At 37.3% G+C, this 22,765-nt stretch overlaps 1 protein-coding gene across 1 annotated transcript in view; it reads left to right on the plus strand.

The window, feature by feature from the left end:
• Nucleotides 1-3,513, plus strand: part of LOC131786814 (uncharacterized) — a 41,392-nt gene extending 37,879 nt beyond the window's left edge. Inside the window, exon 9 of the mRNA XM_066166764.1 lies at nt 3,438-3,513. Within this exon, the coding sequence (XP_066022861.1) occupies nt 3,438-3,513 (76 nt within the window). The remainder of the gene's footprint in view (nt 1-3,437) is intronic.
• The last annotated feature ends 19,252 nt before the right edge of the window (nt 3,514-22,765 follow it).

Genomic DNA, 22,765 nt, shown 5'->3' on the forward strand with positions numbered 1-22,765 from the left:
TCGAGTCGAAGATTCGTGTCGAGTGATTTAAAATAATCTGCTGGGGTCGGGTAGGGTTAAATCGCGCCAGCTTCTTAAATTGGTGCGACGAACCCTAAAATTAACCGTCAAACGGTTTAAAGGTCTTTCATATCTCTCTGTTTCAAGCGCTTGCCGCGAACCGAATTTTATAATCACTACACAGTCCCCAAATAAACTTACTCTCCCTCTTCTTGCCCAATATCCCAGCCCATGATGCCTCTCCAATCAGTTACTTTAATGGAACTTTTACAGACAGACAGGAGCCCATTACTCGGAGTGAGCAACTTCCAAACCGCATGTGTGAAACGGTGTTTTCACAAGTAGATTTATATTTAAATAAGACTTTCCTGCGGATTGGTATCGGATAGACAATGAGACCAAATCTAAAAAGTTAAACTTATGCCGCAGACCTGGATGTTGAGAAATTTATGATCGTGAGATGTCTCTTTTCTGCATGCCCTCTGGAGAGAAAGTGTGCACTATATACGCTCGCAGTACGAAGTGTGGGAAAAAGGTTAGAGTCTGATCGTTGTTCTGGATTGCTGAATCCTGATGGTTAGATTTGACTGAAAATTATCGCTCCATTTTCTGTGGAAAAAAGTCGGCACTAACTCCAGGGTTTCATCAAGGCGAGAGAAAGCGATAAAAAAGGTATCGTATTTCTCTTTTGTCGTGTATAGCACATATCAAAAAGACGACTTTTACGGAATTAGGCAGTTTGTAGAGTCAAGTTTTATTGAACGTATAACTGTCGGAATCGATCCCTGATCATTGCCATACACTGGATATGACTTCACAAGATATGATAATCACACCGTCCGTACGCGTTTGTTATGTGTCCGCCATCTTGGGATCTGAGACCGTTACGCAATACTATTGGAAATTTTCATTTAAAATCTGTCTGCATGGTGCATCCGACAACTTCAGAACTCGATCATTTTGTATACAACAGTGGAAAACGCTTCTTAGCTTAAATAACTTCAATTGACCATATGATCCTATAATCATAGAGAAAATCATCCAAAGCAGGGTGACAAATTACTTTAGCACTCTTAAAGGTGAGAGACACTGAACTAATATGATTTACAATACAGCAGAAAAGTCATTTTCGTCGGATATATAGCTGACTTATCCCTCCCAAAATATCTCAGCGATACGACAACGAGCGCTCAGCACGTTATCTCGACTTAAGCGAATTATCTCTTAAACCCGAAAAAGACCCTGATAGAAACATATGGACTGCGACACTGAGCTTCGACTATTTCTTGACTTTATTGACAATATTTAGATTGGAACGAATTCCAAATACTTATTAGAATAAATGGAAACTCAAATCGATGACCTTATGAACTTCATAACTTCCTCCATTACATAATGGTAATCCGGTTATTAAAAGAAAAAAGAGGTGAATTCAGTTGTATTTAAATAATTTCTTGTCATTTACGTCTATTTTCCTTTCCCATCTTGATCGCTATCTCAGAAATAATTAAGTTCGTGTGCATTACGAATACAAACTGACAGTGACATCCATTGAAATGTTAGACCGGGTTTTAAAGATCAGAGTATGCGCCATTTAATTACATTTATGTAAGTCTTTCTCACAATTTTATCGACTGCCATTTATCTAGCAACACATTCGGACGGAAGCGACTTGAAGTTGTAGAATAATCCATTGTCCTTCATAATACGATGACGCCTGGTTTTTAAATTGTGGCTGAGTGACACCCGGATCCTCAACGAAATATTATTTGGAGTTTCTTGTTTGCTCAAATCAGCAATCCCGCAAAAAAAATCTTGCTGATTCTTGGAATTTGTCCGTCATCACTGTTTCGGCTTCGGAGACTAGTGTTTCGTTGCGTATTATCAAGGAGCCTTGGTGCCCCACTCCCATTCCTGAGGAACGAATCTGAGTGCTAAGTTGTTTTGGGGACTCTTCTACTTGCTATTTCACCACTGGCACAAGCCGATGATAAGCAATTTCTTAGTTGGCTATAAACCTTCCAGAAAAATAACGAACATTTAACTCACATAACCTGTTCAGGTGTCCATAGCATGATGTGGTATTTGTGATGATCTAAACAATAAGTTCCAGGAAAGCAGGTATAGTTCAAAGTACCTTCGCCCTACCACAGTTTCTTTAAGAGTCGCGAATACATTCTCTTTGTCATAGTTCTTTCATCATGTTCACAAGAGGACAGCTTTTTTTACCATCATCTCATGTTATTTCCCGTTTCTAGAACACTTTTCTCACCAAGGAAACTGAAATTAAACATTCAAGTTCGATTTTAGTTTTACAACGACTAGCCTCAGAACTCTGGAATCATCTGTTTTTAACTCGTTGTTTTTAACCACTGCAATGTGCTGTTGACACGTTGACGTTCCACATTTTGTGAGAGCATTGACTGTGCGTTAATTATTGAAACTATCTTGTTTTTGGCAAGGTTTTTTTCGATGAGATAAAGGCAGTTTTAAATTGAAAGAACTTCCTTTTGCATTTGGTAGTCCATGATATGTAAGTTTGTTACCCATTGTACCTAAATGATAAAAATTTTACAACGAGTCGCTCTCGCCTTCATACCAACCAAAAGTTGGTTTCTTTGTTCTTCAGTGTTGTTGAGAAAAATTTTTCCTCTTACTTTTTTGAGACTTTTCATCGCTGATATCGCTGTTTCTATTTTAAAATAACATGCAAAAAGTCGAAGTTCAGATACATGGTGATATAATAAACTCGCTAGGACCAATTAGAATCAGTGTTTCGCGATGGGTGCAATTATTTATAAATAAAAATACAAGCGAGTGCAGAGAATAATGTCTGAAAAGTTTCAGTTTATCTAAAAATTCATTACCCAGACTTGTGTAAGCTTTACAAATTGCCTTATTTTCTTTGTCAGAATTGAAAACTGAATTTATGTATCATTGTATTACACTATCAAAAGTGACGGCAATAAAATTTCTCACGGAGGAGGGGGTGGCTTGTGAATTTGAAGATGACCCCTGATACAATGTGGAAATACTTAATTTCACATCTACAGTATGTAAAACATTCTTGGGTGAGGGGGGAGGGGGAAAGGGGATAAGCGAAAGCCGGCTGGTCCACATCCTGCACGATGACATCAAAATCTGTGTTGATCCATAAATTCAAAAACCTTTAATTTGACTACGCTTATTAAGAAATTATTAACCTGTACTGATTCAGCTGTAGTTGAAACTTAAAAAATTATAGATAAAGTGCCAATGAAACAGGTTTTCTTTGTATCTAAGAAAGTGAGGGAGGAAATGGGGGAGAGCTTATTCCAGGGGGGGGGCCCTTAAAACGCAATAAAACAAGCCTTCTCCCGGTAAGAGTCATTTGGAGTTTTAAACTTCATCTTACAGCGCACATCTAATTATCTATTTTGATTATTTCTTGTTGACAGGGACTTATCCCATAATCAGTTACAGGACTTACCCCCAGGAGTTTTCAGCAGCCTTTATCATCTCCGAAGACTGTAAGTACCGACTAACATTATCTTTATTCATCACGGTAACGTCCACACGAGTGAGTCGAGGGCCCGAAACAGTTTCACACAGAATTCCACTACATACAAAGGTCGAGAAAAAAATAAAGGCGTGCAACAAAACACCGTCTAATTCTTAACCCCCCCCCCCCCCTCCCTCCTCAAAAACCCCAAGACCCGCCATGCTAGGACTAGATACTAGAAACTGGCCTCAAAATCAAACTCAACCTTGTATCAAGGGTGGGGTAGGGAAGGCAAAGACCAAAGGTTTGCTACCTTATCTTAGGATTTCAGCAGTTTGTGGCCCCCAGGAGCAGTTGTTATCAGAGCTCAGTTACGACATGAAAATCTTGTAATGGGAAATTCATTTAGTTTCGGGTTCGGGTGGATTAATTATTAAGTGACTCGGTAGTTCATTATTTTACAAGACATAATTGTTATTTATGTAATGTAAATAATACGGACCGACCTAGGCTGGTGAAAACCATTTGTTTTAAAGAGTTAAACAAATGCTTGCTAAAAGAGCCTGTATGATTAAGAACTTTATTTACGGCAAGACCCCCCCGGCTATAAACAGAGAAAAGTTTTGGCGAGTAGATAGTATAGAAGACAAGAGGTGATGCAAATTAAAGAGAGGGGCTTCACCCAGACAGTTTTATTTGCGTAAAGATAAAGGTAATTTAAAGGGCTTCCAAGCAATCTTTGCAACACGACTATCATGACGATGTTTTCTTTAAAAAAAAATCAGTGATCTTAAAGAGAGCATTATTCACTTCCTTCTGCGATTAATCCACGTATATTTACCTCTGTTCAGTTTTAAGTGACAAAGAAAGTCACCATTTTTTAATGTATGTTTTGAAATTGTGAGAGTCTGTTCGTTTGTTTGCTACGACGGCGAGCGCAAATCTTGTCCTTCTTCCACCGAAAAACTGAAGTCAAATGAGACACTATTCAGACACAAGAGATTTGATGCTGCATTCATTCATGCCATGGAATTCCCTCGGTTTCTTTTGTGGAACTTACAATAGAAATGTCCAAATTTCAATGGACTTGTCGAAAATGCATTTGTAGTAGATCGTAGAACTCAAACATCGCTTGGCGTTTAAAAACGATCAAACTGTTTTGGCGATTTCGAATAGTAAATTAAATTTATTGTAAATGTGAACAAGTACCTTGCTTTCTAAGTTGCTTTTGTTGAACGATTTTAAAATTACAAACGGTTTTTAGGCCGCGTGTCAACCCATTTGATAGCTCTTAATTTGCAACCACAAATTTTTCATTTGGATCCGCCCTTAGTCTTGCTACTTGAATGATTACCCTTCTCTGAAAGTTGTTCACTATCTAATGACTAGGACTGAAATTCTTTTAAAACTACCGTAACAGCGTTTATTTACGTTAACTTAGCGACGCAATACATCTGAGAATACAATAAATAAGTAAAATTTTGGCACCAAACTTGCAGCTTCGCTATAACTCGACCATCATACTGGTGATTCATTATCACACTCACTCTGATCCATATACCAAGAAAGATAATTTTTCGATATGTTTATTAAATCAATTCATCTCAAAACAAGAGGTTGTCACAGATATAATACTTATTGAAATTCTACAAGTTTTACGCCCTTGTTACTGTAGCTATTCATTTACAAAGACTAAAAATTTCCACTTTCTAAAAATACCAAACCTGATGTTTCGAGCGTTTGCCCTTCATCATTCGCTCTGACGAAGGGTAATAATGCTCGAAACGTCAGCTTTGAAACTCTTTATGGTGGCTTATTTACGTTATCAACTCAGTTGATAATACTAAATTTCCATAATTTCCAACGGTTTCGTTTAGAGGTATTGTGAAAGCTCACCTGTCACAATATTGTAATCTTTGGAAGACAATAAAGAGAGGGGTCAAAAGCTTTTCCTGTAACTTTTAAAATGGTGTCTACCTCAACACCAATCTTTTCAATCAGTTCACTGATTCCATATACATCACCCACGAACAGCTGCGGAAACTGTTGGGAGCCGGCCACACATATGTACAGAGTATTTCTTGTGAGCTTCTGTGAACAGTTTGAAATTGTATGAAGAAGTCACATGTCAATCACTCAGGGAGTAAATGAGTTAACAAAAGGAAAAAGAAGCATGATTAATGATTTCTGTTGATAAGATTAAGAGTTTTTCCAATTGATTTGACTGCCACACCCTGGCACCTTGAGGAAAGCCCAATTTATAAACACTTCTTAAGAACAGTACAAACAATTCCATCACAAAACTGACCTTAAAAATGAAAGCTTGTTAACAGTTATGAATGATAAAAGGAATCATGGCTACCAAGACTGCTGCTGGCCAATGTCATTGATTAACTCTTTATTTATCATTCATTTTCCATAGCTATTCATAGGACAAAATACTAAGAAAATAGCAGTTTCATGATAACAGTTTCAGCCACACATAAATTAAACTCGTGTTGAATTTATAATGATGCTGACAAAAGTGTGCTTCAGTTTTTAGAAGCAGAAAGCCACAATGATTTGTAACGGATTGTTAAGTAACACCACATACATACATAAGGGAATAGAATTCTCAAATCCTTTTGTGTTTGGAAAGGTTAAGGTAAGCATACATGCACCTGTAACTTTTGAGGCATGCAAGCTGATGATTTGAGACTGATGCTAAATAGGAAGTGAACATATATAGATACTCTGGGTATATAGTATTTTACATTTTTCAGTCTAAATCAATCATTGAGCTTAGTAGCTCTCTGTTGGACAATATCACCTTGCACTGTTAATAAAATCTGTATCATCATATTATTCTTTAAGAAAAAAACCTCTTTGGATGATCAAGTGAAACATATATAGTTTGATTGTAATCTCCTGTTCAACACAAATACATACAGCATACTTTAAGCACTTTAAGTTCTCAAACTAATAGACTCAAAATATTTCTGGTTTTTTAACAAAGAGAAGGAAACGATTTATGTCATTCAAATGACACAAAAAAACAAAAACAACTTATAGATTGGTGCAAAATTTGAATAAGTTTCTATTTCAATTTGCCTGGGGAGAAAATATCTTTTACACAATTTCTTTTTATTTAGAATAATATCAAGGTACAAAATATAAGCCCCCACCATCATTTCGAATGACTAAAGACAGCCACTGTGTTTTGTATTTCAACAAGTAATTGCATTTGCCACCTTCTTATTTCAAGTTGAATTACAAAGAAGCCATTAAGCTAATATGCATGAAAGTTAAATATCAGTTGTGAGCAATATTTTTACCCCTGTCTTGGATTGCTTATCAATAAATCACAAACTATAAACTGTACTCCATTTTATAAAACTACTTCAAGACAGGAATATTTAAGAACATTCACTGTCAGAAAAAAAAATTAATAAATTACAGTCATTTTCACAAAACAAAAAGCTTTCTGCATTTAGTAATATTATTATGTAATATCAAAAATGTCCTCTGAATCATGTATGATTGGATTTATTTTAGAGTTACAGGTAAAACAGTGGTTGGCATTTAGAGTTGAATTTCTCCAAAAACTGTAAAAATTCAGGCAAAAAACTGCAAATTGTAACAATAAGTAGTGTTAATTGTTTGGTTAACTGTTTGGATGAAAGGGAATTGACACAAAAGCTTGCTTAGAGACAAGGTGCATCCTAGGCACTCAGCTATATACACACAATTCAATAAAATGGAACATTTGTCTTAGTCAGTCATGAAATAAGCTAGTTTATTCACCTTGGCTAAAGTTACATGTAGCTCTCAGCAACACCAAGGCCAAAAGTCAATGAAAACTTTGAAATTGAATGGTTTTAAAAGATAGAGTGCTGTCATTTTGATGATGCTAACAACAACTGATTTTCTAGTTGGGGAAGAAACCAACATTTTCTTACCAGGCAATAAGATTGGAAGAATGCAAACACAACATCCTAGATGAAATTAAAAAAATTTCTCCCTGGTTGGACCAAAATTGGGTCTTGACTTTTGATGTTATCAGGGTAGCAAAAGTATTTCACAAAAGAAAAGTTCAACAAGTCAAAACTCCACTCCCTAGCTGCACAATATGTTGAGTGAGGAATATTATTGACACCCTCACAAGGATCTTTTTTAGTGACATTCTTGGTCAGCGTTTTGTAGATTTCCATAATGGTATCAAGTGTCACAAGCATCCTAAATGCTCTAAACTGAACTTAAAAAGAGCCTTTGAATTTAATCAGAATTCATATTTGTGTACATGTACCTAATAATTGCCATTTGGCACATTAAATCTCCATACTTGAGTAGGAGCCTTTAGCTTCGTAATACCCCAAAAATATTGATGAATCTGGAACCATTTTACACACTGCTCCTCACTCAAACTCTCTTTATTCATAGTAAACAAGCCACAGGTTTTGCAAATAGCTGTCGGGTGGAGTTCGTTGCCATTCCCAGTCGAGATAACAAGTCCAAATAGGCATCGATTGTCGCGATTTGATTCTAATAACTGTGCTCTTCGGTACTTCAAATTCACTGCACGGTAAATTTAAGGGAGTTATCTATCATTTAAGCGATTAAATCTCAGTTGGTTAGTTACCTAATAAAATATTGTGCGAAAATTTCAGAGTTTACCTGAGGCATATCTTAATCAAACATGACGTCTCCTCAGAAACTGCAGAAATTGTGTTCCAGATGAAATGACACCAAGGCGATATTTTTCAGCTTTTCCTAGGATATCCAGCGTAATTCTATCCAAAGAAGTTGCATGAACTACACAAGTTTTCAGTTCTCGCGAAAAAGCCGACACTGTTAGTGATGGAATCACTTCTTCCCCATCATCACATTAGTCCTACACCGATCAACGTAGTGTGTTCTCTGGTGGCGTTGCTCGCCCTTTTAGCTTCCATTTTGTTAAAAATCTCAAGCCCTTTTCCCTTCCATGAAATACCTTTCTGCAAATTTGAGTGCTTCCCTTGTAACTTCAGCAGAGACCATTTCGCTTTGAAAGAAAATTAATACCCACGAATGGTAACATTAGCATCCTGGCCTCAAAAGACAAGAGTCTAGAATCTGGACTGAACTCTGGGATGCACGGGACCACGGTACATTGGAACAAACAAATGCGTTTTTTGATTCTATTAGAGAATTTATGTAAAAACAAACTACGTTTTTCAAATGTAGATAGATAACGGGAGCTTTAGTCTTAGAAAATTTATTTTTTGACCAAAAATGTTTAAATTTTCCATTTTCCAATTTCCAAACACAGGGCCCCGTTTGCAAATACGACGAAATATCACAAAACTTTCTTTGATTGAACAGATTTCATTCGGGATTCACAAGTTCACTTGTCTACCGTGGCATAGAGTCGAAGATTCTCGTCACGTGATGGGGTCGGGCAGGGCTTAATAACGCCAGCCTCCCTGAATGGGTGTGACGAACCCTAAAATTAACCGTCAAACGGTTTAAAGGTCTTTCATATCTCTGTTTCAAGCGCTTGTCACGAACCGAGTTTTATGATTACTACATAGTCCTCAACTACACTCTCCCTCTTCTTGCTCAGTATGCCAGCCCAGTATACCTCTCCAATCAGTTACTGTAATGGAACTTTTATAGACAGACGGGAGCCCATTACTCGATCGGAGTAAGCAACTTCCAAACCGCATCTGTGAAACAGTGTTCTCACAAGTAGATTTATATTTATAAATGACTTTCCTGTGGATTGGTATTGGATAGACAGTGAGACCAAAGGTTAGCGGCTGCAAAGGAAAAACAATTTTCTGGAGGTCGAACTTCAAGTAAATTTAAAATCTAAAAAGTTAAGCTTATGCAGCAGGCCTGGATGTTGAGAAATTAATGATCGTGAGATGTCTCTTTTCTGCATGCCCTCTGGAGAGAAAGTGTGCACTATCTACGCTCGTAGTACGAAGTGTGGGAAAAAGGTTAGAGTCTGATCGTTGTTCTGGATTGCTGAATCCAGATGGTTAGATTTGAATGAAAAATAACGCTCCATTTTTTGTGAAAAAGAGTTGGCTCTTATTCCAGGTTTCATAAAGGCGAGAGAAATCGATAAACAAGGTATCGTATTTCCCTCTTGTCGTGTATAAAGCATATCAAAAAGACAACTTTTACGGAATTAAGCAGTTTGTAGAGTCAAGTTTTATTGAACGTAGAACTGCCGGAATCGATCACTGATTGTTGCCATTCACTGGATATGACTTTACTAGATATGATAATCATACCGTCCGTTTGTTATGTGTCCGCTATCTTCGGATCTGAGACCGTTGCGCAATACTGTTAAAAATTTACATTTAAAATCTTTCTAGAACGATGTCAGCCTTAAAAATGGTTCAAGCTCCACAGAACGGTGTATCTGACAACTTCAGAACTCGATCATTTTGTATTAACCAGTGGAAAAGGCTTCTTAACTTAAATAACTTCAACTGACCACACGAAAAGGTGCGCTTCATGGTTAATGTGAGCATCGTTTGTTCCGCAGTGAAATAAGAAATGTCCTAGAGAGGGGGTCAAATTAAGATCGATCTTATAATCATAAAGAAAACAACCCAAAGCGGGGCAACAAATTACTTTAGCACACTTAACGGGAGAGACACTAAACTGAGGTGATTTACAGTACAGCGGAAAAGTAATTTTCGTCCGATATATAGCTGATTTATCTCCCCAAAATATCTCTACAGCGATATGACAAAGAGCGCTCAGCACATTATCTCTACTTAAGCGAGATATCACTTAAACCCGATAAAGACCCTGATGGAAACACATGCATTGCGACACGGAGCTTCGACTATTTCTTGATTTTATTGACAATATTTAGATTGGAACGAAATCAAATTGACCACCTTATGAATTTCATAACTCCCTCCATAACAGGATGGCAATCCGATTATTAAAAGAAAAAAAAACAAAGGTGAATTCTGTTTTATTTAAATCATTTCTAGTCATTTAGGTCTAGTTTCTTTTCCATCTTGATTGCTATCTCAGAAATAATTAAGTTCGTGTGCAGTACGAATATAAACTGAGTGTGACATCCATTGAAATGTCAGACCGGGTTTTTAAGGTCAGAGTATACGCCATTTAATTACATTTAAGCAAGTCTTTCTCACAATTTTATCGATTGCCATTTATCTAGCAACACATTCGGAAGGAAGCAATTTGAAGTTGTAGAATAGAGAATCCAAAACGGCAACTCCATTGTCCTTCATAACACAATGATGCTTGGTTTTTAAATTGTGGCTGGTTGATAGCCGTCCTCAGAGAAATATTAGTTGGAGTTTCTTGCTTGCTCAAATCAGCAATCCTGCAAAAATAACCTTGCTCATTCTCGGAATTTGTCCGTCATGACTGTTTCGCCTTTGGAGACTAGCCAAGGGCTAGGAAAATTCAATAAATCAGGATTGCACAACGTTTCATTTTAATATCCCAGAGACATGAGTCACACTATTCGCAATGGGGATGATATACACCCATCCGGGCGATTCTCTCATATCTTAAGCGCAGAAAAACATTCTAAAGAGCGAGATGATGGTGTTTCCCAACCATTTTCAATGAATAAGCCATTTAACATTGCAAGAGTATTGTGTTTTGGGCGAAAATTGTAATACTGATAATGACTTGTAAGTGAGTATATTTGGAAACATTTGGAGGCTGGCTTTTCAGTCTTCAGATCCAAGAAGTTCTCGAGATCTAGAACTGCTTGTGGCAAGCAAAATAATGAGAAAGACCTTAATTGAAACCGTCGGACTGTCACAGATAGGCTCAGATAAATGATGCCGTCATAATCATGGGTATACTGCTTTAGTCAGAGAGGATGGAGCATAATTCCGGCATAATTACGAAAATTCTTGAGCGTAAATACGTGAAACTGCGTTTCTAGTACTTTTACAATAATGTTTTCAGGGTCGTTTTCAACATAAACGTCTCAAATGCCGTTTCTACCACTCCTCTTTACCTTTTTTAGGCTAGACAGTTTTATTTGCGTCAAGAGATAAAGGTTAAATTTAACAGGCCACCAAGCAATCTTTGAAACATGACTATCACAACGATGTTTCCCTCAAAGCAATCAGTGATCTTAAGGAAAGTATTAGTCATTTCCATCAGCGATGAATCCTCTGTTCAGTTTTAGGTGACAAAGATAGTCAGTGTATGCAAATTCCAAAGTATGTTTTGAGGTTGTGGGAGTCTGTTCGTTTGTTTGCTGAAACGTCGTGTGCAAATCAAAACTCAAAACATCGCTTGGCGTTTTAAAACGAACAAACCATTTTGACGATTTCAGATAGTAAATTTGATTGATTATGACTGTGGACGAGTACCTCACGTTTTTATTTTCCAATTTGCTTTTTGCGAAGAATTATTGAATTACAAACGGTTTTTAGGCCGCGTGTCAACCGTTTAATAACTCATAATTAGCTACCACGAATATTCATTTCGAAACCAATTGTTTAAAAGAATCTAAACTGATTTGAGAAAGAGTGAGAGAGAGGAGAGAATTGATGTATTGTTTATCGGCAAAATGTTTTGACCGAAATATTTGATTATAACTGTTGTTAGGCGTACTTAGTGACTCAACACGCAACGGATCGGATACCACACTTGTGAGCAGGCCGGATGGAAGAGTACTCCCACTCTCGGTACCAATCAGATCGCAAGATTTATAGAAAACCGCCCGCTCACGCACTGAGTAAAAATAATTGATATTTGATCTCTAGCTTAATGTGCACTCTACTGTTATGTCCATCGCTTTTTGTCATCGGGATCCGCCCTTAAGGCCGGTTTACACGGAGGCGGGGGACCCCAGGTAGGTGAGGTAACCCGCCTAGCCGTGGTCGAAAAATAAAACGCGTTTACATGCACTCTTACAACCCCGGGGTGCTGGGGTGAGGTTTCTTGAGGTTTTTTTTGCGTTTGCAATTAAGAAGTTTGAGGAGAGGCGTCCCAAGCTCATATCTTGAAAAAGACGAAAGATTTATTCTCGGACACATGTGTATTTATTCATGAAAGCGTCACGCGTTGTGTTACGCGGTGTTTGGTTTCGCGAGGAATCGTTGACTTAATACTTTATACGGAATAGTTTGGGAAACCAAATATGTTCGATTTAAAATGCTAAATATTCCGAAATGTGAACATTTACACTCCTTGTGTGTCCGTTGCGGTTTCTGGTGATTTCTGCCGTGAGACGGCTAGGAAATGTACAAAGTTTTAAAACATACATGTTTCGCTTTTGAGCTTTTTGCCATGAACACGACCCCGGCTAGGCGGGTTACCCCATCTTGACACATTTACATGGCAAATTGTCACCCCGGCTGACAGGGTTACCCTACCTGGCAGACCGGGAAACCCGCCTAGACGGGTCACCCCACCAATCATGAAAACGTGATAGGTGGGAATTGGATCACGGATCAAAAAAGAAAAGTTTTGAAAAAATGAAAAAAAAATCGTTTATAAAATAATAATAATACTAATATGAGTAAAAAAAACTAAAACTGGTTAATCAAAATTAGAAATGTTGCTCGACAAGGCCTAACTGGAAATTTTTTTGCCCCAAACCCCATGAAACCACGGAATACCAATCTGAGCGACCCAAGTTCGAAGGTATTTCGTTCAGATTGCAATCTCAGATTGGTTTTGTCCTTTACGAACCAGAAAATTGTATGTAGATCGCAAAATCAGGATTAAGATTTGCCAATAGGAACGTAACCTAAATCATTTTGAGGGGAGGACTGAACAGTGTTTCGCACATGAATTGTGCTCTAAAGACCACGAGGTTTTGAACTGTGTGCTTTAGCATTCGAATTAGAGAGGGACTTTCTTTCTGTAGTGTGCAGCGTCTGAGCTGAGATTCGTAGGTTAAAGCGTTAAAAATAGCTCAGTGTCGGATGAAAGATAACATTGTTCTGACTTTATACCAAATAATTTACTGAGACTTGTAGGCGATCCAGTGTCAACTCTTTGTGCAGGAGTGAACGGATGGTGAAGCGCGCAATCATGCCACGTGTGTTGAATGACCTTCCAAGTTTGGAGAGGCTGGAAAGCTAGCGCCTATGCCATAAAAAGTTGACTTGTGTATAGTTCAATCTTTAATAAACAAAAAGGGACTGTTGGACTATAATAACAGTACAAGCATTTCTGCAACCTTTTTGATGAAGATACTCATTCATATTTTTGTGAGGGAGAGATTTACTTTTGCAACGAGTCATAGTGAAGTGTGGCTATCTGTGCTCACCTACTCCCTTTCAAACATGTGATACATCATGTGTGGCGATAATATGTTGAAGATTGATGTAAAGAAAACCTTGGAAAACGGTGAGGAAAATGGGATGATTGAAGAAAGTGCAATCATCATAAGTCATTCAACCAGGCCTGTCTCTTTTTTTTGTTTGCTTTTCTTTTCGAATTGCAACATTTTTCTTTTATTCAGCTCACCGTATTTTTTTTAGAATTTTGAATTAGCTTCTGTCATTAGATATCACATCAGTGATATGACCCAATCGTGACATATCTCATAGCCAGGGCGTCCTTCTTTTGCTGTACACTTAGTAATGCATCTACTTTTGTCAAATTTGATTATTTCACAATTCTTTTGTTCCTTAGTTTTTGAGCATCACTTTCTTGCGTTTCACTTTTCGTGGGCAGTTTGGTTCCCGCATTTATAAATAAAATTCCATGATCCAAGTTCTTTTCAAAGTTGAACTAAGGCATTATATGGCTGAGTATATGTTTACGTCAGTCAAATTCTTTTATTTGTCATTAGTTCCATCTCCTTTGATGGGGCTGAAAATACCTGCAAAAATCCAGCAACAAATGCCTGTAAATTTTGGAGTAGAATTTTCCTGATTTCGGTAAGTCATGCCCACGCACACAATTCATTAAGGGTAGGGAGTTTCAGCTCTAACCTATGTTCCTTTCAGTCACAGGAAGCTAGCGCATGCCGCCTTTTTTATTCGAGGATAAAAGGCCTCGCATCAGGCACTGAAATGACAGGGCACGAGCTTCATCATTTCTTTCATTTCGAAATGCCACCATACTTAGTTATTCTCCTCCTTTCGATAAACATTGTTGTTATTGCGAACGAATGCAATATCTGGTCGTTTTTGCTGCTTTGGGGGCAATAACAAGTCAGTCAAAGAAATTAGTCTGTGGAAAACATGTGTTATGTTGAGTATGATTTAGTTATGTTCGCTCTTTGTATTAATTTAATTTAGGACCAAGCTTTGTTGAACTTAATAACAAGCTTTCTCATTGGTCTTAAAGACTCACCACTCTTCTATTGATATATTCGAAATAACTTTATCATTGATGGGGAAACTACATGATCTCTATCAAGAGAGCAAATGAAGCCTCTGATCAGGCTTTGTCATTTTTCAGCATCACAAGATCCAGTGGATGGAAGATGGTCCCTGGTTGTAATTTCCCCGAATTTCCATTTCTGGGGTATTCTTGAGTAATCTAGGATAATAATTGAAAGGCTGAAAGTGAATTGGTTTAAAATATTTTCGACTTACCATATGATATGAGCTGTGTTCTGTAATAGATTTTGAGAAATTTATGATCGTGGGACGTCTGTCTCCTGCATGCATACGAACTGTATTCAAAAGTTAGAGCCTGGTCGTTGTTCTGGATTGTTGAATCCCGAATATAGAATTTACTCGCAACTGACTCTTTGTTATGTGAAAAAAACTGACACGTATTTCAGGTTTCATCGAGAGATATCGATAAAAATGTATCATACTTCTCGTTTGAGGTGTAAAAAGCATATCAAAATGGTGATTTTTACGGAATTTTGAAGTTTTTAAAGCCAAACTTTATTGAACGGAGAATTTCCGAAGCGATTGCTGGTTGTAAGCATAAACTGGATCAAGAGAGTATGCATTTGATATCCTCTTGACTGGATTTAACGATCGTTAGAAATGATAAACACAACACCCGTTTTCTTTATTTGCGCGATCTTGGGACCTCAGACCGTTACGCTACACTTTTTAAATCGTCCCTAAAAAATCTCTCTTGAACGACGTCAGCCTCGAAAGCTGAACATAATTTTTTGTCCGATAACTTGGAAACTAAAATATTTTATATAAAATAGTGGAAAAGGCCTCTTAGCTCAATGAACTTCAATTGAAAAGACAAAAGTTGCACTACATGGAAAATTTGAACATGGTTTGTGCCGCAGTTAAATAAGAAGTCTCCTTGATAGGGGCAAATTAAAAGGCATCATAAAATAACTGAGATAAAAGCCCAAAGGGCAAAAAATTACTTCAGGGCAGTAAACGATAAGAGATGCTCAACTCAGGTGATTTATAGTGCGGCGCAAAAGTAACTTTCTTTCGATAAATCGCCGAGATATCTTTCCGAAAATATCGTTTCAGCGATATGACAAACAGTGCACAGTACGTTATCGCGATTTATATGTTGCTCAAACAAAATACCACTTGAACCCGGTAAAGAACCTGAGGAAACATATGCACTGCTACACGGGGCCTCGACTATTTCTTGGTCTTATTGACTATATTTAGATATCAATTGAAACGAATCCGAAGAACTTTTCAGGGTAAATTTGAATCGACGACCAGAATGTTATAACTTACTCGAATATATGATGGCAGCCCGATCATTAATAGTGTTACCGTGACGTCTTTATGTTTATCGTATAACAGTATATCAAACTTGATTAGTAAACGATTAGTTGAGTTAGTAAACGCACGTGTTTGGATATTCTCCTGAGAACTAAAACCGCTAATGTAGGTGCGTGAATTCCTTTTATATTGTTTCGCTTTTCAATATCTGTTACATCTCTAAGTACATCGAATCAGTTAGCATTTTGTGATCTATTTTCAATTGACCTTTTGCTTTATAAGGAAATAACAAAATGAAGTAAATGAGTGCGACAACGAGCGCTTATTGAGTATATCAGAAACAATCACAAATAGGAAGGAATTCGAAATGATGAATTCAGTTAGATTTGAATAATCTCTTGTAAATTACGTATAATTAAATTCCTTTCCCATCTTTAACACTGTCTCAGAAATAAGTAGTACGAATATAAACTGACAGTGACATCCATTGTAAGTTTAGCGTTTGCGGCGACCAAAAAAATCTAGAGTCTCAAGTTCCAAGGGGCGTCGCGCCAAAACGCGGTTAACGAGGTGTTAGGGACTATTTCACAGATCGAGATAACAAAACAAAGTCGAATGTTTGCACGAATCTTTATTCTTGAAAAGCAATCAACCACGAACCACAATCAACGATGAAAAATCACGATCAATTGCACAATCAATCAATCTATCGATCGTAAACTGAAATAACAATGCAACGAAGCTCTATCAATCTAATGAAATGTCGCGGAATGCATAATCAAAGAATCGCGTGTAAAGAACTGGGCCTAAACGTCGATAAAGAGATTAAAAATGACAAAGAGCCAATGCAAATAAAACAGTATAAGGTACAAAAGTTTCGATACAAATAAAAGAATTTTAGGTGGCTGGATAACAGCCCGATGTTCTTATCTAGATGGTGGGCGTTCACTCGCATTTGGTACAACTTTGGCCTTTAAATCTTAAATCAATCGCGAATACCACAATACAACGGAATATCTGTTCGTATATTATCGCCCAACACTGAAAAGGTAGACGAGAAAAAAGAAAGTTACAAAAGTACTCACATATCGGTCCCGCTAGCGCCAAAGGTTGAGAAAACGGAAAAGAGGGAAAGTTTTCCAAGACAATTCAAAACTTAAGGAGAACTGATTAAAAGGACGCTAAACTCGTCTTTTATATGCGCGTGGTGACGCCGAAAGGTCTGATTACAAAACCAATAGAAATGCAGAAAAAACAGATAAAAATAGTAACTATGTACGTATCTAAGATCGTTCTGACATTAGTGAACTAATCAATAATCAATTCAATAAAAATGAGCCTTTTGGCTGGTGTTCTTAACAATAAGATTGGACCAAGTTTTAAAAGTTAGACTTCTTAACATCCAACAAAATTTTGGAGGCCATTTATATTCGTGCAAGTGTTTCTCACATTTTTACTGACTGCTATTTATCTAGCTACGCATTTGAATGGAAGCGATTTGAGATTAAAGATTAGAGAATTCAAACAGCCGGCAACTCCATCGTCATTCATAATACATTTGTTTTTAAATTGTGGCTGATTGAGACTCGTCCTTACAGAAATACTAGTTGCAGTCCCTTGTTTGCTAAAATCAGCAATCTGGCGAAAAGACTGGCTGATTCTTAGAATTCGTCTGTCATAACTGCTTCGGTGTTGGAAACTAGCCAAGAGCTAAGGAAGGTTTTATAAATTAGAAAGTATAGGGTTTAATTTAATTTTACAAAGCAAGAGTCTATAATCTCTTTCTCAAAGACGTGTGTCACTTGATTCAAACCTACTGTGACTGACTCTACCATATGCTAGGCACCGAAAACATTCTAAAGAGAGAGAGGAAGGAATATTTTCCAACAATTTACTATGAAGGAAGCCATTTAAAATTTTCAGAGTATGCGTTTAGGCGAAAGTTATAAAACTGAGAATTACTTCATAGTGATTATGTTTGGACACATGAAGACTGGCTTTTCCAGTCCGCAGATCCAAAGATTTACTCGGGATCCTAGACTGTTTGCGACGAGCAGTAAAAATAGTGAGATATGAAAGACCTTGAACTCGTTTGACAGTTAATAATGCGCTGTTTTCACAGAAGGGTTTAGTTTCCGCCGTTTGACCGTCGATGTAAACTTCATTGCGATTTCTTATTGTATGGCGACGGAAAAAACCGAGTGTTTCAGTTCATGTAATCAAGGAGCCTTAGTGAATGGGTGTGACTTTTTTTGTGGAATGAATCCGATTGAAAGGTTAAAAGTGGTTTGGCGACTCTTCTGCTTACTATTTCCCCACTGGCAAAAAACTGCTGATGCCAAATATTGGTGCATTTCTAAGATGAGATGAAAAGTCCCAGAAAAATGACGAGAAATTGCCTCATATAGCCTGCTCGAGTGTTCGTGGCCACATGTGTCACATTTGTGACGATCTAAATACTCGGTTCCGGGCTAGCAGGTACTCCAAATTACCTGGGTACTGCCGCAGTTTTCTTTTAAGACTTTGGAGATTTTTCTCTTTTTTCTATTTCTCTCATCAAAGTCACAACGGAGTAGTTTTTGTACCAACACCTCATGTTGTTTGCCGTTTTTAAGTCACTTTGCAATGCAGACTGCGCAGATACGTCGCGTTATGGTGAACTCACTAGGACCAATCAGAATCAGGTTTGCATGTTGGGTATATATTTAGCTATAAATAAACAAAATAACCCACGTACCAGAGAATGAACACAGGTCAATAAAACAATGTCTGAAAAGCTTTAGTTTAACTAAAAATTTATAATTCAATCTCTGGAAAGCTTTGGATGGTCGAAATGCTTATTTGCGCAGCCATATAACACAGTCGTGGGTGAAGGGGGAGGGGGAAGGGAGATAAACGAAAGCCGGCTGGTCCACATCCTTCACGATGACAACAAGATCTGCATTAATTTACAAATTCAGAAAAGTCTTGAATTACTTGGAAATGTAATATTTCTATCAAAGAATTTTACCTTGACTTGATGCATCGCGAGTCCCTCTTGATTTTCAATAAAAATCCCTTCCGTCAAACCTAATTTACAACTACTAGTTTCAGTAGTGTTCTTAAGCTGCGAGGATCTTCTAATTTCATCTCTCCACCGCAGTGCAAATATGTGAATTTTCATATATCTAAATTATTCATTCACTTGGATGTTTATTTGTACCCAATTCATTGACCAGCTCCCAGTTGGCTTGTTAGCTCAATTGGTAGAGCGCTGCACCGGTATCGCAGAGGTCATGGGTTCAAATCCCGTACGGGCCTGAATTTTTTTCAGGTCCTATTTACAACTACTAGTTTCAGTAGTGTTCTTAAGCTGCGAGGATCTTCTTATTTCATAACCAATTTTATTTAACGCATTTCCTCGAATAATCGCCGGGGCGCTTATTCAAAATTTCGGATGAACGGAAGGGCGCTTATTGGAAGGAGGGCCCTCAATCGAGGGGGCACTTATTAAGAAACTAATAACCCGTAGCGATTCAGCTGTAGTTGAAGCTTACAAAGTCCTAGATAATGTGGCAATAAACAGGTTTCTTCGAATATGGGAATATTTTTATTTTTTTAAACACCCGAATAATTTAGGGTTGCAATTACGGCAAGATCCTCCCGGCTATTAACTGAAAACCTAGTAGTAGACAATATAGAAAGAAGAGGTGATGCCTGTGTATACTGTACTGCCGATTTAAATAGGAGGAATTTGTCGAGACGTTTTGAAGTCGGGCTATAAACCTTCTAGAAAAATAACGAACATTTCAATCATATGACCTGTTTAGGTGTCCATAGCATGATGTGGTATATGTGATAATCTAAACACTAAGTTCCAGGCAAGCACGTATAGTTCAAATTACCTCCGCGCGCCCTACCACAATTTTTTTCCAAAAGTTGCGAAAACATTCTCTTTGTCATATTTCTCTCATCATATTCGCCGAAGAGGACAGCTTTCTTTACAATCATCTCATGTTATTTCCTGTTTCTGAGACACATTTTTTCACGTTAAGGAAACTGAAATTAAATATTCCAGCTTGGTTTTAGTTTTACAACGATCAGCATCAGAGCTCTGAAATCCTCTGTTTTTAACTCGTTGGTATATATCACAGCAATGTATTGTTGACACGTCGACGTTCCACATTTTGCGAGAACAAACAGTGGGCGTTAATTTCTGAAACTATCTTGATTTTGGCAATTACTTTTTTTAGATGAAATAAAGGAAGTTTGAAAACATCAGAGTCTCTCTATATATTTGGTATTCTATGATATGTACATTTGTGTCCCATCGTATTTTGATGAGAAAAATTTCATGATTCATTTTGTTGAACTGATGCCGGGTTGCTCTTGCCTTCATACCAACTAAAAGTTGGTTTTTTTGTTCTTCAGTGTGGTCGAGAAACCTTTTTTCTCCTTACTTTTTTTGAGACTTTTCATCACTGATATCGCCGTTTTTATTTTCATGATTATCATGCAAAAAGTCGAAGTTAAGTTTACAAAGAAAAATGCCGAAAAACCGGATACTTTTCTTCCCGGAGAACAAAGTCTTTCCGACGCAGATTGCTTGTACATGTTTCACTATAATGGTGAGCTTGCTTGAGTAATGTACGGTGATATAATAAACTCAGTAGAACTAATCAGAATCAGTTTTTCACGTTGGGTATAGTTATTTATAGATAAACATACAAGGGAGTACACATAAATCAGTAGAACAATGTCTGAAAAGTTTCAGATTATCCAAATATTCACAATTCAGTCTTTGGTAAGCTTAGGATATTATTAATTGCTTTATTTTTACCGAAAGCCGGCTGGTCCACATCCTGTCTTGGATAATCTGTGAATGTAATATTTGTATCAAAGAGTTTTATCTTGATCATTTGCATCAGGAGTCTCACTTGATTTTTACGAAAAAACCTTTCGTCAAACTTTGACAACCAACTTTATTCAACTCATTTTCTCGAACAATTGCCCAGGCGCAGCTGAAAGGAGTAGTGCCTATTGGAAGGAGGGCGCTTAATCAATGGATGCTTATTAAAACCAATAATTTGTACTGATTCGGCTGTAGGTGAAGCTTAAAAGTTGTAGATGAAGAGGCAAAGAAACAGGTCTTCTTCCCATCTAAGAAAGTGAAGGTTAAGGATTTGGAGCTGGGGGAGGGAAGGGGAGCGGGGCTTATTCGAGGGAAGTGCTTAAAACGCAATAAAATAAGACTTCCTCCCGTTAAGAGTCTTACGCAGTTCTAAGTATCATCTAACGGTGCAAATCTAACTATCTGATGTAATGATGTCTTGTTGACAGGGACTTGTCCAATAATCAGTTAAAGAACTTAACCCCGGGAGTTTTCGACGGGAATAAATACCCCACCTTATCTTATGATTTCAGTAGTTTTTTCGCCAACTGGAGGAGTCGTTATCAGGGCTCAGTTACTACATGAAAATCTTGTCAAAACTGCTCACCCGAGGTTACGCTTTAAAGAAACTAACGGTGTTGATGAAAAACACAGTACGTGAAAAAAGATGGCTCGAAAATCTTTCAAAGTATTCTCACTTCTTCAGCATACGATTATATTACGAGTATGCAATTTGGTTATTTAAATGTTCTCAATTTATTTTGTGCAATGGATGCCTTCTATAAGCTATGGGTAATAAATTTGGTTTCGAGCGCATTTATCATTACGTGACTCGGAAATTCGTCTAGTTTACTTGGAAAACTCGTCACAAGATTTTTTAAAAATATAATCGTTAATTGATTTAATATATATAATACGGACCAACCTAAGCTGGCGAATAGAATTTTTGTTTTTTTCAAACACTTAACCAAATGCTTGATAAAAGAGCTCGAATGATTTAGGGCTGTAATTAAGATCCTTCATTACCTGAAAAATGTTTCAGTGAGTGGATAGTATAGAAGATAGAGGTGATGCAAATTAAAGAGAGAGGCTTCACTGAAACATTTTCGTTTTCGAGTAGAGATAAAGGCAATTTAAAAGGCTTTCAAGCAATCTTTGAAACATGACTATCTAGACGATGTTTTCTGCAAGAACATTTAGTGATTTTACGGCGATTAACCCAAGAAGATTTACCTCTGTTCAATTTTAAATGGCAAAGAAAGTCATTATATGTAAATTCTAATATGTGTTTGAAGTTGTGAGAGTCTGTTCGTTTGTTTGCTGCAATGGCGTGTACAAAGTTGAACTCAAACGAGACACTATATTCAATCAGACACAAGGGAATTTAATGTTGCGTTTACTCATGCCATTGAATTCCTTCGGTTTCTGTTTTGCAATTTGTTACAGAAATGTCCAAATGTAAATTAATTGCAGACTTAACGAAGGTTTACTCAGTAGTAGGTCTTAGAGACTAGAAAAAAATCGCGTTTTACAACGAGCAAATTGTTTTGGAGAACTCAGGTAGTAAATTTGATCGATTCTAATTGTGAACAAGTACCTCACGATTTTGCTAAGTTGCTTTTTGAGAAGCTTTGCTCAGGCTGCGTGTTAACCCGTTTAATAACACATAATTTTTATAGGAAAGTATAGAGAGAGAGAGAGAGAGAGAGAGAGAGTTGGATTGATGTGGGTATTTGCTATGATAAGTGGGTATTTGCTACCGTAGCAAATACCCACTGGTAAGTATTTGCTACGTAGGTTAGTATTTGC

Source organism: Pocillopora verrucosa, chromosome 1 (assembly GCF_036669915.1).
Source record: "Pocillopora verrucosa isolate sample1 chromosome 1, ASM3666991v2, whole genome shotgun sequence".
NCBI lineage: Eukaryota > Metazoa > Cnidaria > Anthozoa > Scleractinia > Pocilloporidae > Pocillopora > Pocillopora verrucosa.